Genomic DNA, 16,167 nt, shown 5'->3' with positions numbered 1-16,167 from the left:
TGGCTTATGCTAGGGATGAACGCTTAAGAATTCAAAATCCAGTAATTTTGTTTCTTTTTTAATGTCTTTCATGAACTTGTTCTTTTGCAACTGTGGAGGCCAAGATAAAGTTTAAAATTTCAATGAGAGGGGGCACCTGGGTGGCTCAATCAGTTGAGTGTCCAACTTCGGCTCAGGTCATGACCTCACAGCTCGTCAGTTCAAGCCTGTGTAGGTCTCTGTGCTGATAGCTGGGAGCCTGAAGCCTGCCTTGGATTCTGTGTCCCCCTCTCTCTCTGCCCTTCCCTTGCTCTGTCTCTTTGTCTCTCAAAAATAAATGGAAAAGGAGGCAATGCATTTGTTGTAATATCTGGACCTGTGGGGAGATTTTGAAAACACATATTTTTAAAAATATAAATTTGAAAAAGAAAACTTTCCATAAGAATTCTGTTTTTAGAAGGCTGTCTACACATGGATTTTACTGTAAAATAACCTTTTCCAAAAATTGATCAGATTAACTTTTTTGGGGAGGTATTTATAAATCATAAGAAATAGTAAGAAGCTATTTTTTTAAATTGCATTGTATTATACACCTGTTCCCAAGGTACTTCAGACATGGATATTGGGATAACAAGAGGCTTTTGTGTTTGCTTTTGAGTCTAAGCTACTATCACACTGTTGTACAGGCTGCCTTAAATATTTGTTATCTGTGACTTTCTTTTGCCATGAGCATTATTCCTCTAGTCTAGGGAGTGACTTTAAATGGCTAAACTGAGATCTTAAAATTCTGTCTTAATTACAGTAGTGCAATTATCAGGCTCTTTCATGGATTTTAACAATTAAATCTCACATTTCCTATAGCATTGTGGGCCTTAAAGACAGTACCCTAATTCAAAACATTTGTTGTTAAATAAAGAGATTCAGATGTAGTGTTTGATTTTGTTAATCCCTGTCAGTAAATGCAAAGTTTCGAAGATTTTCAACCATAAAAAAACAAAATTATCCTGTCAAGGGACAGATTTATTTCTATGAAATGACTCCATTTAGCAAAAACATGTATATATGTATGTGTATATATGTATATGTGTATATATTTAAAATTAGAGATTTCACAAATATGCCCATAGCAATTAAATAGAAATATCTATTCCCACATCTGATTTATAAACCATCTGTGGAGAAGCATCGAATTAAAAGATAAGTGCTATTTTTCATATCAAGAATCAAGTAAAGTTCGAAAGAAAAAGTTTACGAAACTTTCTTCCATTTTAAGATTTAAACATAACTCTTAGTAGTGATTCACCTATATTCATCTATATTCATCTGTATTCATCTATATTGATGGAGTTGGGTTGATAGCAAATCTAGTTGCAGAGGAAAGTAAGTAAAATTATATGACCAAAGAGAAAATATACATTGTTTTCTATTAATGGTTAACATGGGGGAAAAAAATGAATGAAATTAGAATCAGAAACCTTGAATTTGAGTAGTGATTGTACCATAGAATACGGTAGTCACATACTTCGAATGCATTTTAGGTGAAAACAATTTGAGATACATCAGAATAATCTCTATAAATGAACATTGAATTTTCTTTTTAAAATAATTTTTAAGCTTTTAATTAATTTTCAACCATCCATTTCTATCCTATGTTTAATAATACCATTAGCAAACCAAAAAGAAATTGGCTAAATAAATAGTAGCACATGGATGCATGGGAATATTATCCAATTTTAAAAATTGTATTGTGAGATGTGTTTAGAATTATGGATAGATACTAGTCACATATTATTAAGTCTTTAATTATATTAAGGTTAAAAATGGTATATTCCAAAGATCATATACCTAGTAGTTTTGTTTGGATCTTTTTAGGTATTCATTTGCCCCAAAAGGCATTATTTGAGTAGCAGTTGTTAACATTAAGCTGTTATAGGTTGAATGTAGCAAATGGATATAATTGAATTTACCACATGGCTTTATTTTTTTATTACTTTGTGTAAATTGTTATACTTCTCCTTGGGTATGCAAAAGTAAAGAAACCTGTCCAGTTTTCCCAGCACCACTTACCAAAGAGACTGTCTTTATTCCATTGGATATTCTTTCCACAGTGGCACTACTAGGTGTTTATCCAAGGGATACAGCTATGGTGTTTTGAAGGGACACATGCACCCCCAATGTTTATAGCAGCACTATCAACAATAGCCAAAGTATGGAAAGAGCCCAAATGTCCATCAATAGATGAATGGATAAAGAAGATGTGGTATCTATCTATATACAATGGAGTATTACTCCACAATCAAAAATAATGAAATCTTGCCATTTACAACTACAAGGATGGAACTAGAGGGTATTATGCTAAGCGAAATTAGAGAAAGACAAATATCATATGACTTCACTCACATGAGGAATTTAAGACACAGACAGATGAACACAAGGGAAGGGAAGCAAAAATAATATAAAAACAGGGAGGGGGACAAAACATAAGAGATTCTTAAATATGGAGAACAAATAGAGGGTTACTGGAGGGATTCTGGGAGGGGGGATGGGCTAAATGGGTAGGGGGTATTAAGGAATCTACTCCTGAAATCATTGTTGCACTATATGCTAACTAATTTGGATGTAAATTAAAAAAAATAAAATTTAAATTAAAAAAATAAAGATGATGGGAAATGTTCTGGATAATTTGAAATGTGAAAAGTTTCATGAGCTTACTGGCAAACAATTTTAGGAGGAAAAATCTTAATTCAGTGCATAATTAATAGAAAAATTTAAGAAGTATTGAAAAAATCCTGTTTTATATTTAAATTTCTTTTATTCCTAGCACTTATTTTATTGTATTCTATTAAGAAAATGGCATATTTGGGGTGCCTGGGTGGCTCAGTTGATTAAGTGACTGACTCGATTTTGACTCAGGTTATAAACTCATGGGTGGGTTTGAGCCCTGCATCTGGCTTTGTGCTGACAGGGCGGGAGCCTGCTTGGGATTCTCTCTCTCTTGCCCCTCTCTCTGCTCATGATCTGTTCTAAAATAAATAAATAAGTAAACAAACAAACATTAAAAAACCCCAGCATATTCAAAATAAAATATAAAAATATTTCCAAAACTTTAAAAGTGTCTTTATTAATTAATTATTTTTAAGTCAAAAGAAATATAAACCCATAACAAACTTTGGAAAATACTGAAAACTGTAACATGAAAGAACATTTATTTAACATTTTTTTGAATTTTATTTTATTCAACATTTTATTATAATCTGAGTTACTATTTCATTTCAATAAGGATGTTAGACTTCATTACAGGATTGGCTTTTTCATACAGAATTTTAATAAATTATAAAATGTTATTTCATGATTATTAGTTGGTAGCTAATATTTACTGGTAGATACTTTGAACTTTTGTATATGCCTTTTAAAATTTTAACTGTAGTGTTATGTGATTGCATTATGATTTGTTTTCTTTATCATTTTTAAAATTTTATTTTTAAAGGTTTGTTTATTTTGAAACAGAAAGAGAGAGTGCGAGCAAGGGAGGGTCAGGGAGAGGGAGAAAGAGAATCCCAGGCAGACTCCTTAATATCAGCATAGAGCCTGACACAGGGCTCGATCTTACAAATCATAAGATCATGACCTAAGCCAAAATCAAGAGTTGGGGCACTTAACGACTGAGCCATCCAAGCACCCTCCCTTTTTTTTTTTTTTTTAATTAATTTATTTTGAGACACACACACACACACACACACACACACACACACACACAGAGGCATTATGATTTCTTAACCAGAATTCAAACTCTCTACTAAAAACTTTTATTGCACTATAATTATACAACGGAAAAATAGATCTTAAATATGCAATTCCATAATTTTCACAAAATGAATTAAACAGTTCCCTAGAAGACCCTCTTTTGTCTCCTGTAGTACTATACACCAGCTTCTAACATCTTGATTAGTTTTACATGTTTTTAAAATAAGAGCTTTATTGAGATAATATTCACAGGCCATAAAGTTCACTATTTTTGAAGTGTATAATTCAGTAGTTTTTAGAATATTCACAGAGTTGTGCATGTATCACCACTCTTTCAGAACACTTTCATCTCCCCCAGAAGCAACCCCATTACCATCATCACTCATTCCCCCACTCTTTCCAGTCTTTGGCAACCTCTGATCTCCTTACTGTCTCTGTGGATTTGCTATACTGGACATTTTATAAAAATGGAAATACATATACAACATGGCCTTTTCTATTTGGCTTTTTCACTTAGCATAATATTTTTAAGATTCATTTATATTGTAGCATGTATCAGAACTTCTCTTTTTATGGCCAAATAATATTCTGTTGTATCAATATGCTACATTTATGATTTTATTGACTTTTTGACTTTTGAATTTTTTTCTGCTTTTTGTATGTTACGAATAATGCTGCTATGAACATTTGTATACAAATATTTTTGTGGATGTATGTTGCTCTGTGTTTCTGTTCTTACACCAGTACCACAGTGTCTTGATTACTTTAGTTTTAGTGTCAGTTTTGAAATCAGGAAATATAAGTCCTTCAATTTTTCACTTCTGGTTTTAAGAATGTTTTGACTACCCTTGTCCTTTTTGTTATTGTATGAATTTGAAGATCAGCTTGTCAAAATCTGCAAAAAAAATGTCAGCTGGGATTTTGACAGGAATTGAATAGAATCTTTAGATCAACTTAGGGAGTAGTACCATCTTAACACTATTAAGTCTTCTAATCCATGAACATGGGATGTCTTTCTATTTATTTTTGTCTTCTTTAATTTTTATCTTGAGGTGTGCTTTCCAGTGCACAAATCATATGCTACTTTTGTTAAATTTATTCAGAAATATTTTTATTTTTTGCTATGTAAATGGATGGTTTTCTTTTTTTCATTTTTGGATTATTCACTGTAGCTTTGCCTATTTTTTAATGTTTAAATTTCTTTAAAATTTTGTTTATTTTTGAGAGACAGAGCACGAATGGGGGAGGGGCAGAGAGGGAGACACAGAATCTGAAGCAGGCTCCAGGCTCCAACCTGTCAGCACAGAGCCCAATGTGGGGCTTGAACTCACGATGACCTGAGCCAAAATCAGATGCTTAACTGACTGAGCCACCCAGGCACCTGTAGGTTAATTATTTTTGAACTTTACATAAGTGAAATAATTTTGCTATTTGTTCCTTTGTGTGTCACATCTTTGCTCAATATTGTATCTATGAAATGTATCCATGTCACTGCATGTAGCTATAGTTCATTCTTTTTTTAAAAAAAATTTAAAACCTTTATTTATTTTTGAGAGGGGAGAGAGGAAGAGAGAGAGGGAGACACAGAATCTGAAGCAGGCTCCAGGCTCTGAGCTCTCAGCACAGAGCCCAACGTGCAGCTTGAACTCAAGAACTCTGAGATCATGACTTGAGCCTAAATCAGAGGTTTAACTGACCGAGTCACCCACGTGCCCCATGTAGTTTGTTCATACTTATTGCTGTGTAGTTTTCCATTGTGTATAATGGCCTATTTATATATTCTACCTTGATGGACATTTGACTTGTTTCTGGTTTTGGGCTATCTTGAATAATGGTGCTATTAGCATTTTTGTACATGGATTTAGGTGAACCTATTATAAATTTGTTCTGGGTGTATTCTTAGGCATGATTTCAGCTTATGAAAGTACTTCAAAAAGCTTTACAAGGTGATTGTAACAATTTAGTTCCATCAGCAGTGCTTCAGTTGCTTTTTATACTCAAAAAGTGCTCTATATAATCTACGTTGTAGGCATTTTCACGGTGTGTAATGGTATTTGCATCTTTCTCACGAGTAGTAATATTCAGCATATTGTTTTTTTAATTAGCAGTTTTGGATATTCTCTTTTATACAGTGTTTGTATAAGTTTTTTGCTTATTGTCATTGAGCTTTTTGTCCTTTTTATATTTATCTGTAGGAGTTTTTTATTTATTATAGGTGTAAGTAATTAAAATAATGTGAAACTGGCACAAGTATAGGAAATTGAGTAGGGGGTCATAATGGACTCCAGAAACAGACCAAATATATACTGTGATTTACTTTATGGAAAAGATTAACTATAGTGGGGATGATGGTCCTTTCAATAATTACTATTGATTTAATTAATTACTTATATCATGTGATTTCCTATCTCACATCTTATGCAAATGTCAATCCCAAAAGATTGAACATCTAAATGTGCAATGCAGAATAATAAAGTTTACTGAAAAAATATAGGAATATATATTCATAACCTTGAGGAAGCCAAAGATTTCTGAAAGAGGACACAAAAGGCAATAACTATTAACCATAAAAAATAATAAATCGGGCCTCATTACAAATAAGAAATTTTCTTCATGAAAAGACACTGCTAAAAAATGAAAAGACAAGACATAGAGCAGGAGATGATATTTGCAATTTATATATCCAAAAAAGGACTGTTGTTCAGAATTCAAAGTGTTTTAGATATATTTCATAATTTTCAAGATTTTCACTATAAAAGCATTAACTATCTGTTGAAAGAATCTTTGCCCTAATTTTGCTGACTTAAAAAAAATCAAGGTATAAATAGTATATATATATATATATATATATATATATATATATATATAGTATATACAGTATATACAGTATATATGGATATGTATTAGGTATATATGTATATGTATTGTGTGTATATATATATACACAGTACATATGTATACATAATTTTCAAGATTTTCACTATAAAAGCATATAACTATCTGTTAAAACGATCTTTGGCCCAATTTTGCTGACTTAAATCAAGGTAAAAATAGTATATATATGTGTATATATATGCATATATACACATATATATACATATACACATATATATCAATAGTTTTTAAATTAATTCTTACACATTGAAAATTATTAATCTAAATTCTGTAATTTTCTAAAATCCAGCATATGTATGTGTAATTTAAAATGGAAAGAACACATTGTTATTTAGTTTTCGTTTGTTAGATTAGCTAAAATGCTAAATCTAATTATTTTATTACCTAACTTATATATAAAATCTAATATGCCAAAAGATTCATGGATGTGTTTTTAGTCAAAAATTTAATTCTATACTGCATAAATCTTCTCAAAACTTATTAGTCTCATGTAAGATTAAGTTAATTTTACATTTAAAAATATATTCAGAATTATAATTAAAAAAATAAAAACTTAGAAAAAGCAATTCAGTAATGCTAAGAACATGATATAATGTCACTTAATTTTAAGAATTGGACTTATTTATTTTAAACATATCTATATGTATACATCTATTTATAAATATATACACAATTGTTATTTAAAGATCTTATTCTAAAATTTTGTTTCCAAAATGTTGGAAGTTGTATAATTATCTTATGCTGAGCTGTATCTTTCCATGTAAGTAATTGTTAATATTTTTAGAACTAGATATTTATCCTATACAGTTTATTATAATTTCAAACTTACTTTTATTGACTTTCTCTTTTGAATTCAAATTGGTTTTGCTATATTTGAGATTATTTTAGTGAAGTAATTTTCAAACCTCAAAGCTCTAAAAGTTGTGCTATGTTTATAGAAAATTGATTTAATCTGTTTACTCCATTTTGAAAAATTGGTAAAAAGACTTCTGTGATAGCTGTATCATGACATTTTTATTTTGTTACTGTTGAATTCACACTGTCAATTTTAATGAATCCTACCCAATTAAAGTTGTGTGCATATTTTTCATGAGTCCATAATCAATATAATCAATTATATTTTTACATAATTGCATAGATACAATTTTATCTCAGGATGTTGGAGGATTAATACATTTTTTAAAATGTTGCAGAAATGCGAGAAGCTGGAGAATAATTTTGATGACATCAAGCACACGACTCTTGGTGAGCGAGGAGCTCTCCGAGAAGCAATGAGGTAAGTCTGGGTCACCATAGCAACAGTCACAGATGTGGTAAAGAAAAAGTCATTCTTCATTATTGGGGGAACAAATGAGTTCATTGCCACCATTCAGCTCTGTTCTCTAAGGTATTAATTTGTCAGTGGAGAGACTTCCCTTGAGGCTGTACTTTGGTTTTGAAGCTGCATAAATGTTAAGCCTCAGTGCACAGTAAAAAATGTAAATGTTTAATTTGTTACTTAAAATGCTTAAGGGGTGTCTTGTTTTATATTTATACTAAACTGTGTGATTGAATGGAAATATTGTTCATCTAAATTCTGCCTGAATATAAAAAAATAAACAGAACAATGGTGGTTAAACTGAGTAGTATTTTCTCCTAATTAATATTTAATTTAAAAAGAGGTACTTAAAATTTCATATTCTATTAGATTTTATAGGATTATATCATAGTATTTTTAAACTGATTTACACACTATTTTAAAGCTTATAGATTCACTTTTTTTCAAATACAGTAGTCTATAATGAGCCTGATTTTTGTTTTTGTTTTTTGGTTTTTGGTTTTTTTTTTTGCTTTTTTCACTTTTGACATTTCTGTTTCTAAATATTTCTCTGAAATCTCCGCCAGACTTGATACCTTTTTAATAACTTTTAAGAATCAGTCTTTAAATCCATATTTTAGTAGACATTAAGAATGTGTAAGGAATAAAACTCATCATCCTTAGGGCTAGAAAACAATAAATGAAATTAATTTTAAAAGTTCTGAGCTTCATCTCCCCATTTGAGTCGGATAATTTCCAATATATTCGTACAGAAGTAGTATATTTACCTTTATTTAGCCTATGAAACTACAATTGATTTTTAAAATGCAGTTCTCATTTTTTTTTTCAGGATCGTAAGGCTAAAAATAATTTAAAATAAGAGAAAGGATAAACCTATGAGGCTTTCTAGAAGGGAACGTGGGTACAATTTTGTTATTGCTAGCACACAGTTACCATATACTTTAGTTTAGAAGCTGCTCTCATTTAGTAACCTTCCTTTTACCGTGCAAGCAGCAGGGGAAAGTAATTAAATTTAATAGAAGCTGCCCTCATTTTGAAGCCACTTCTATTTAAAACCACAGGGGGAGGTAATTAAATTTAATGGAAACAGTAGCTTCTACACAAAGATACATGGTACTTCTGTATAGATGATTATGATGTCACAAAAAGAGGAATAATATATTACTAGTACTGAGAAATTACCAGCTGGAGCAAGTGAGCCTATTTTATTGTTAATGTCTTCACTAATAAAAAAAGAGGGAAAAATAGAACTGAATATACAATAGAGAATTTGCACCTATAAAATGCAATCAGACATTCACAGAAAGTTAGTTTTTGAAAAACAGTAATAAATTAAAAAGAAAGTATAAAACATATTGTGGAAAAAGCCAATGCAGAAATTATGAATGAACTCCTATTTTCAATACAGTCTTTATCTTGTGTCTAAAACTACCACATTTATAAGTTGAAGGCATTGTTTTTGCACATGCTAATGATAATAAATTTGAATATATTAAGTGTGTACACCAATATGTATTTAGAAAGCTACAGTTATTCCCTGTATTTTTATATCTACTCAGTTTGAAGTAAACACATAGACACACAGGAAGACAAAGAGAATGCCAGCTCTGAAGCTTTGAATAAAAGAACTGAAGGCCTAAAACATAGAAAGAATTACAAAGGGGCAATGTGAATGAAAATGGATGTGACTGAGGGAAATATAATGAACAAGGAAAGGACATGTAATTAGTGTAGAAAATTTGTCATCAAGGAAAATCAAACTGAATTATGGGAGAACTGTGTATGAAGAGATTATTCTGCCAAATTTTGTAATACTTACTTTTTTGAAAATACTAGGATATTCTGCTTTTAAAAAAGTAGAGATGAACTAATAAGAAAAACAAGTATTACCTGGTTAGAATAACCTCTCAATCACTCATGCTATCAGATAAAGCAGTATTCTAGATAATTTAAATCAGCTTTTAATTATATGGCTGTTTAATGTACTTTGTTTACATAAGCTGCATATTTTACACATGCACATGCACACACATATTCATAATGTTTGGATTCACTAAACACAATTAAATAATTTAGTAACCAAAGCATTCAGCAATTTAGTACACTGTGGGCCCACCACTTTTGTGTTTGCTGTTGTTTTTTGCCTTTAGGAAATGTAGCAGTAGCTCATTCTTTTTATGTGAGATTATAGAAGCATTGGAAAAAAGTTGTGATGCTATGTTACTAAGAATAAGAGGAGAAACATGGAGGGGCAAAAATTAATTGTTCTTTAATCTGTGATCGATGTTTGCCTTACATGAAGGGTGTCTCGATAAAAAGAAACTATGGGAGGGTAAGATATTTGATTTAGGCCTTGAAAGAGGGCCAATTTTGCAGGTAGAGGGAATAGAATTGAGCAAAGTCATGGAGGCCTGCAGGTGCAAGATGTATTTCAGGAACAGTAAGTAGTCTGATGTAAAGCAAATTTTTTCAAGCTTTTTTTGAATATGTTTTCCCACAAAACTCACATAGGCAGAATTTTTGAGTCAGTAACATCTCTCCTTCCATGTCAAGAATCCTTGGGTGGAAATGAAGCAGTATGAAGTTGGCAAGGATGATGTAAGCATTTCAGAATCTCAGAGTGTGAGAAGGGGCAGTGGGAGACAGGTATGAATAATTTGCTGAAAACTTTGGTGACCATAGGGACTGGCCTTAAGAGGCTGGCTGGAAATGTGTTTGTTACCATATTCTGGAGGCTAGTTAGATAGAGTCTAGCTTGCCATGATAAAGAGTGTAAATTATTTCAGGAAGTCATTATTTTTTTTTTAATTTATTTTATTTTATTTTTTAACGTTTATTTATTTTTTGATACAGAGAGAGACAGAGCATGAACAGGGGAGGGTCAGAGAGAGAGAGGGAGACACAGAATCCGAAACAGGCTCCAGGCTCTGAGCCATCAGCACAGAGCCCGACGCGGGGCTCGAACTCACGGACCGTGAGATCATGACCTGAGCCGAAGTCGGACGCTTAACCGACTGAGCCATCCAGGCGCCCCAAGGAAGTCATTATTTTTAAGGAAGGGGTGATAGGATTAAATGTAAAAATTAGAATTTTGTAGAATTGTTAGAGGGGAAGAAGATACAATATAGGGATAGATGCAGTATTCCATGGTAGCTTTTCTCTTGGTCCTTGGACATGGCCTAGCTCAGCTGTGGGAACATTCTTTTCTCTCAGTGGCTTAACCTCCACAGCAGTCCTCAGGTGACCCTGGACACCCGCAGTGGTGCTCTCATTCTGAGCGTGTCTAGCCTGGAGAAGCTGGAGCAGAAATGGATGGAATCTGAAGATTGACATTTTGTGAGTGCTGTGTTTGGGGGCTGTCACCAAGTTGGATATACCTCCAACTTGGTTTATTAAAGTTCTTAGAATAGGAAAGAGGATTCTGTCCTTGCTCAATTTTCTGTCATCTCATCCAATCCCTCTTCATGGCTGGTCTTTGCCATGTAGTCTTGAACACATTCTTTTGTCATGTATTCCCAGCTCATAAGTCATTTTAGACCCCTCCCATACATCCTTCCTACCCCAGATGTGAGGACCTGTAGCCAGCTATGTTAAAAACACAAGGAGCTACGAACTAATCTGGGATGTACAGGCTAAGTAAATCAGGTATTTGATCTAAATAAATCAGGTTTTAGCTAATACCAAGAAAGGGGAAAAAATGATTTAAAATTTGTTTTGGCAGAAAATAGAGGGGGCAGTTGAGGGGATGAGAGAGCTAGAGAAATCAGTGACATCACTAAGATAAAGGCCCAACAGAGGGGAGTGTGTTTGGGAAATATGGAAGTATTTAAAATGTAGATCTGATAAGACTTTGTGGCTTAGCCTCAATAAATCATAACCTTGATTTAATCTGTGCTGCTCTGTTTTAAATTATTCTTATCCTTTTTGAATAAATTATAATTTATTTGTGTGTCCTACTAGATAGTAACTTCCATGAAACTAGGATTGCTCTTTTGCCCTCTTGTGTATTCTTAGTCTTACCATAGTATTATCATATAGTAGGTACTCAATAATTATCTGTTGAATTGTTGCTAAAGATAAAAGTAATAAGGAGGTTTATTAAAGTTAAGTCAAATGTTTTTATTTTGAATATTTGGATATATATTAATTGGGATAGGGAGAGAAAAAAAGGGTTAAGGAAGAATATTTTCGTTTTCAGATTAATTTGAGATAGCTGTGGCAAACTCGTATAAATTTGCAATAAGCAGAAGGAAAATATAATTCTACAACTCAGGAAAATACTGGGGGTTGATGTGCACATTTGGACTTGTTAAGTATTTTGATACTTGTAGCCATTGGAAAGGATGTGATTTCTAAGAATAGTGCATCAAATCAGAAAGGAGGAGAGTCTAACCAGATGCCTAAGAAAAAATATTGGGCTTAGGAAAATGTGTGTCACAAAGAAACATATTTTGAGATTTAAAAATTATAAATAACTTTCTCCAGCAGAGTAAGTTGGAACTGTAAAGTGGTGTGCCTGAGAAGAGAAGGGTGGGCGGCATTCCTGGCCAGTGTTCTGTGGCTCCTGGAGATATCTAGAGAAGTGCTGCCCAGTAGAACTTTCTGTGAACTGCAGTAAAACTCTCTAGTAGAAATGTTCTATGTTTGTGTTGTTTAGTATGATTGCCAGTGGCCACATGTGGATACTAAGCACCTGAATTATGGCTCTTGTAACTGAAGAGGTGAATATTTAATTGTATTTAACTTTCATTAATCTAAATGTAAATGGTTGTATGTAGTTACAGGCTATTCTTTGGACAGCATCACCCTACAGGTATATATTTGAGTTGCTAACGTGACATTTGTCTGTCTCTCATGAATGGAATTTTCATCAAATGGAGTGGCTAGGGTAAAGCTAAACCAGGTTCACACACATCACATATACATCACACGCTGCTCTCTCAAAAAATGAAGAGTAAAAGTTAGTTTCATAACAGTAATGGATGTAAAACCAAAATGAACAAATAGGACTTGATATGGAGGAGGTAAATGACTATTACTGTCTAAAGGCATGACTTATATGTAAAAAGCTCAAGAGAATTAACAACAATAACACGCTAGGAATTAATAAAATAATTTAGTAATGTGGTCAGATTTAAGATAAAAATGGAAATTTATTAGCATTTCTATGTATTACCCATAACTAATTAGTGGTTGTATTGATAGTAGTTCCTATGACAATCCTATGAATTTATTATATTATAAGGTACCCCAAATCATCCAGGACATGTTGAATCACACAATAAGTGGTATAAGAGGCAGCTATTTAGTTATTTGGAAAAAAAATCACTTTATATTTACACAGGTGCTGAAGGATGTTTCATGTATATCAAAGAACTAAATGAAATAAATGAAATAGCCAATGTCCACTAGATTATGGGAAGCAACAGTTTTATTTATTTATTTATTTATTTATTTATTTATTTATTTATTTATTTATTTTGAGGTTTGTACAGGGAAAGAGATGATAAGCTAAAGAGTAGAAGAAGAAATCACTAAGCTTTGCCTGCATTAAAAAAGCTTCTGTTCGTGGAAAGAAATCATGAAATTAAAAGACAACATCAGCGTATTACATTGCTGTGTGTTTAAGAGATTCAGAAAGATTAGGAGCTCAATGGATAATTGGCAAAGTATGATTAAGAAATCTTTGAAAATATTCAACTGTAATGGCCAACAAAATTTAAGTTACATTAAAAAATGTATTAATTTCTTGATTACTGATATTACTGCAGTTCAGCAGGGAGGAAATTTTTGAGTGTTAGCAATGGAATGGCAAGACAGCCATTTCTCACTCCCAGAGCTCAATAGGGGTGGAAGTTACTGCTGCATTTAAGGATAGGATCACTCCAATAAGTATGAAAAGCTTTAAAGCAAACATACCTTTTACATATTAATTTAACTTCCTGAAATAAATCTATTTCAGAAGACTTAGAAATTATGGGCAATCTCAATGTGTTTCTCAAACTATTAGAATATAACAGTAAACAAACTGAATAGAACCCAATCGTCTACTGTTAAGGAAACAAGTAAGGAAATGAATATTATATATATAATGCATTTGGTGTATATTTATATACACATATATGATTTTATATAGATATATAAACTTAAATATATTTATAAAACATATATTTGTGTAACATATGTGATATTATTATACACACATGTAATGGTGAATTGTGGCATCTTTAACCCTATCTGGATACTAAAATTATCTTCACCACAGTGTTTTTAGTGACACAAGAGTCCTCGTGTTAAAATGTTCACTGAAAAATACCAGGAAACAAAATTGCATGTAGGACATTATCTCCACTGAATATAAAGAATGCAGAGAAAGAAGATGAGATTAAAATATACTAAAATAGCTATTATATTTAGGTGCTAGGCGAACAGATACTTTTTTCAGGCTTATAATTTTCTGTTCTAAATTTTCTATAATAGGAGCACATCATGAATGATTCAAAAAATAATGAAGTAAGAAATGGAAAAATGGAAAGAATAAAATATGATATGAATACTAGGATAAGTGGTAAAAATCAGATTTTAGACTCCAACTGTGATTTTAGGTAAATTAATCTTTTTTTGTCTTATTTTTTTGTAAAATAGGATTAAAAACTTAATAGGATTGATATGATGAACAACAATAATGTAGGAGAGAAAGCTTTGTAATTTATGAAACAATAAAAGGATGATACAAAGTATTACAATGTTTGTATATGTTATTTGCATTTAATGGTGTTTCAGTGATTATTTCAAAGAATTTACATATGTCATACATAATGGAATTGACTGGAAAACTATAGTGTAGCCTTAGAATGTAACATACCAGAGTGAATATTTCTTGTCTCTCACTTATACAGAGCTCATTGTAGTTCTATGGCTATGTGGAGATATTGTACATGATTTCTAAAAATGATGACATAAGAAAAAAACATTTTAAAGACAGGAAAAATGCATCTCTAGGTTAAATCTCTGTCTATAGTATGATAATAGTGAGTTTAGAGGTAAAATTCACAACTTCTTTTCATCATATTTTCTCCTTATCACTGCCAATTCAACCTTCTTATCATGCCAAAGTGATTTGATTTCTGTATTATCATATTTTGCACCTGTCTTAGACCCTGTAATAAATTCTAAACATCAAGGGGAAAAGTGGAACCTTTTTAACATTGTGTCTCTCTATCCCCCTTTCAGTTCCAGAGGCAGTAGTGGGACATGTTGAATAGATATGTGAAATTGGAAGGTATTTGAATTGAATAACTTGAGAAACGGGAGTGTCAAATTGTGAAAAAGAAATGGGTACATATAGTTCATAAAGAAGAAAAGGTAACAATGTGGTCTGAAGGTTTTAGAAAATGACAATACACAAAAATATAGATTGGTCAGATTAGTGGTTATACTTCTATCGTGAAAATATAAATTACATATTTGGAATACAAACATTGCTAATTAGAGGTTAGTATTTTATTTGCAGAGCCAAACCTATTCAGTGACACCTGTTATATTTAGATTATTGTTATGGAGATGAACTTCCAGGACAAACATGAAATTTCTTTTTCATTTTTGCTTGGCTTCATCACGTGTTGGGAATTCTGTCACTAGATGGTGATATTGAGTTGCACACTTTATGTTTCTGGCTTTTTTTCTGGTGTGTGTAATTGTAATTATAGCTGTGCCATAAGCACAGCCATTTATACAGAGTTAAACAAAATGTAACTATATGAACTTGGAAAATAGTTTTAAGAGGTATAAATACATTCTAAGTATTATTTAAGTCAAAAGGTTAATATTGTTTTAATGTGTTTGTGTTTTTACTTTAGAATCATTAGACTTTGATAGGTAGAAGGTATATATATAAATAACAATCTAAATTTTTCATTAAAGACTCAGGTCTAAGAAGAGATTCAGAGACATTTAAAAGAGGTCTTTTCCAGTTTTCCACTTCTAGATGTATTAGTCTAGAAAGTTCATCTTTAATTTCACTTCTCTGTTAATATCCAGTGGTAAAAGGGACTGTTTACCAACTGATCTAAGGGTTATGTTACTCCTGGTACCTAGATATTGTTTTAGCTGCTTATTGTTATATTAATGTTTTAGTTATATTAATTTGCAGCTTGTGCTGAGCATAATGGTTAAACTACACTATTTCTTTAAGTGGTACTTCTACATGTACTGGAATAAAAAATCGTCTC

The 16,167-nt window shown here is 31.8% G+C and overlaps 1 protein-coding gene across 6 annotated transcripts in view; it reads left to right on the top strand.

The window, feature by feature from the left end:
- DPYD (dihydropyrimidine dehydrogenase) overlaps positions 1-16,167 on the top strand; it is an 858,821-nt gene that overhangs the window by 117,761 nt on the left and 724,893 nt on the right. For all 6 annotated transcript variants that reach the window (XM_042952991.1, XM_042952985.1, XM_042952988.1 and 3 more), the window contains exon 3: positions 7,812-7,894. In XM_042952991.1, the coding sequence (XP_042808925.1) occupies positions 7,812-7,894 (83 nt within the window). The remainder of the gene's footprint in view (positions 1-7,811; positions 7,895-16,167) is intronic.

This window comes from Panthera leo, chromosome C1 (assembly GCF_018350215.1).
Source record: "Panthera leo isolate Ple1 chromosome C1, P.leo_Ple1_pat1.1, whole genome shotgun sequence".
Taxonomy (NCBI): domain Eukaryota; kingdom Metazoa; phylum Chordata; class Mammalia; order Carnivora; family Felidae; genus Panthera; species Panthera leo.
This window is presented reverse-complemented; position numbering and strand designations above follow the sequence as displayed.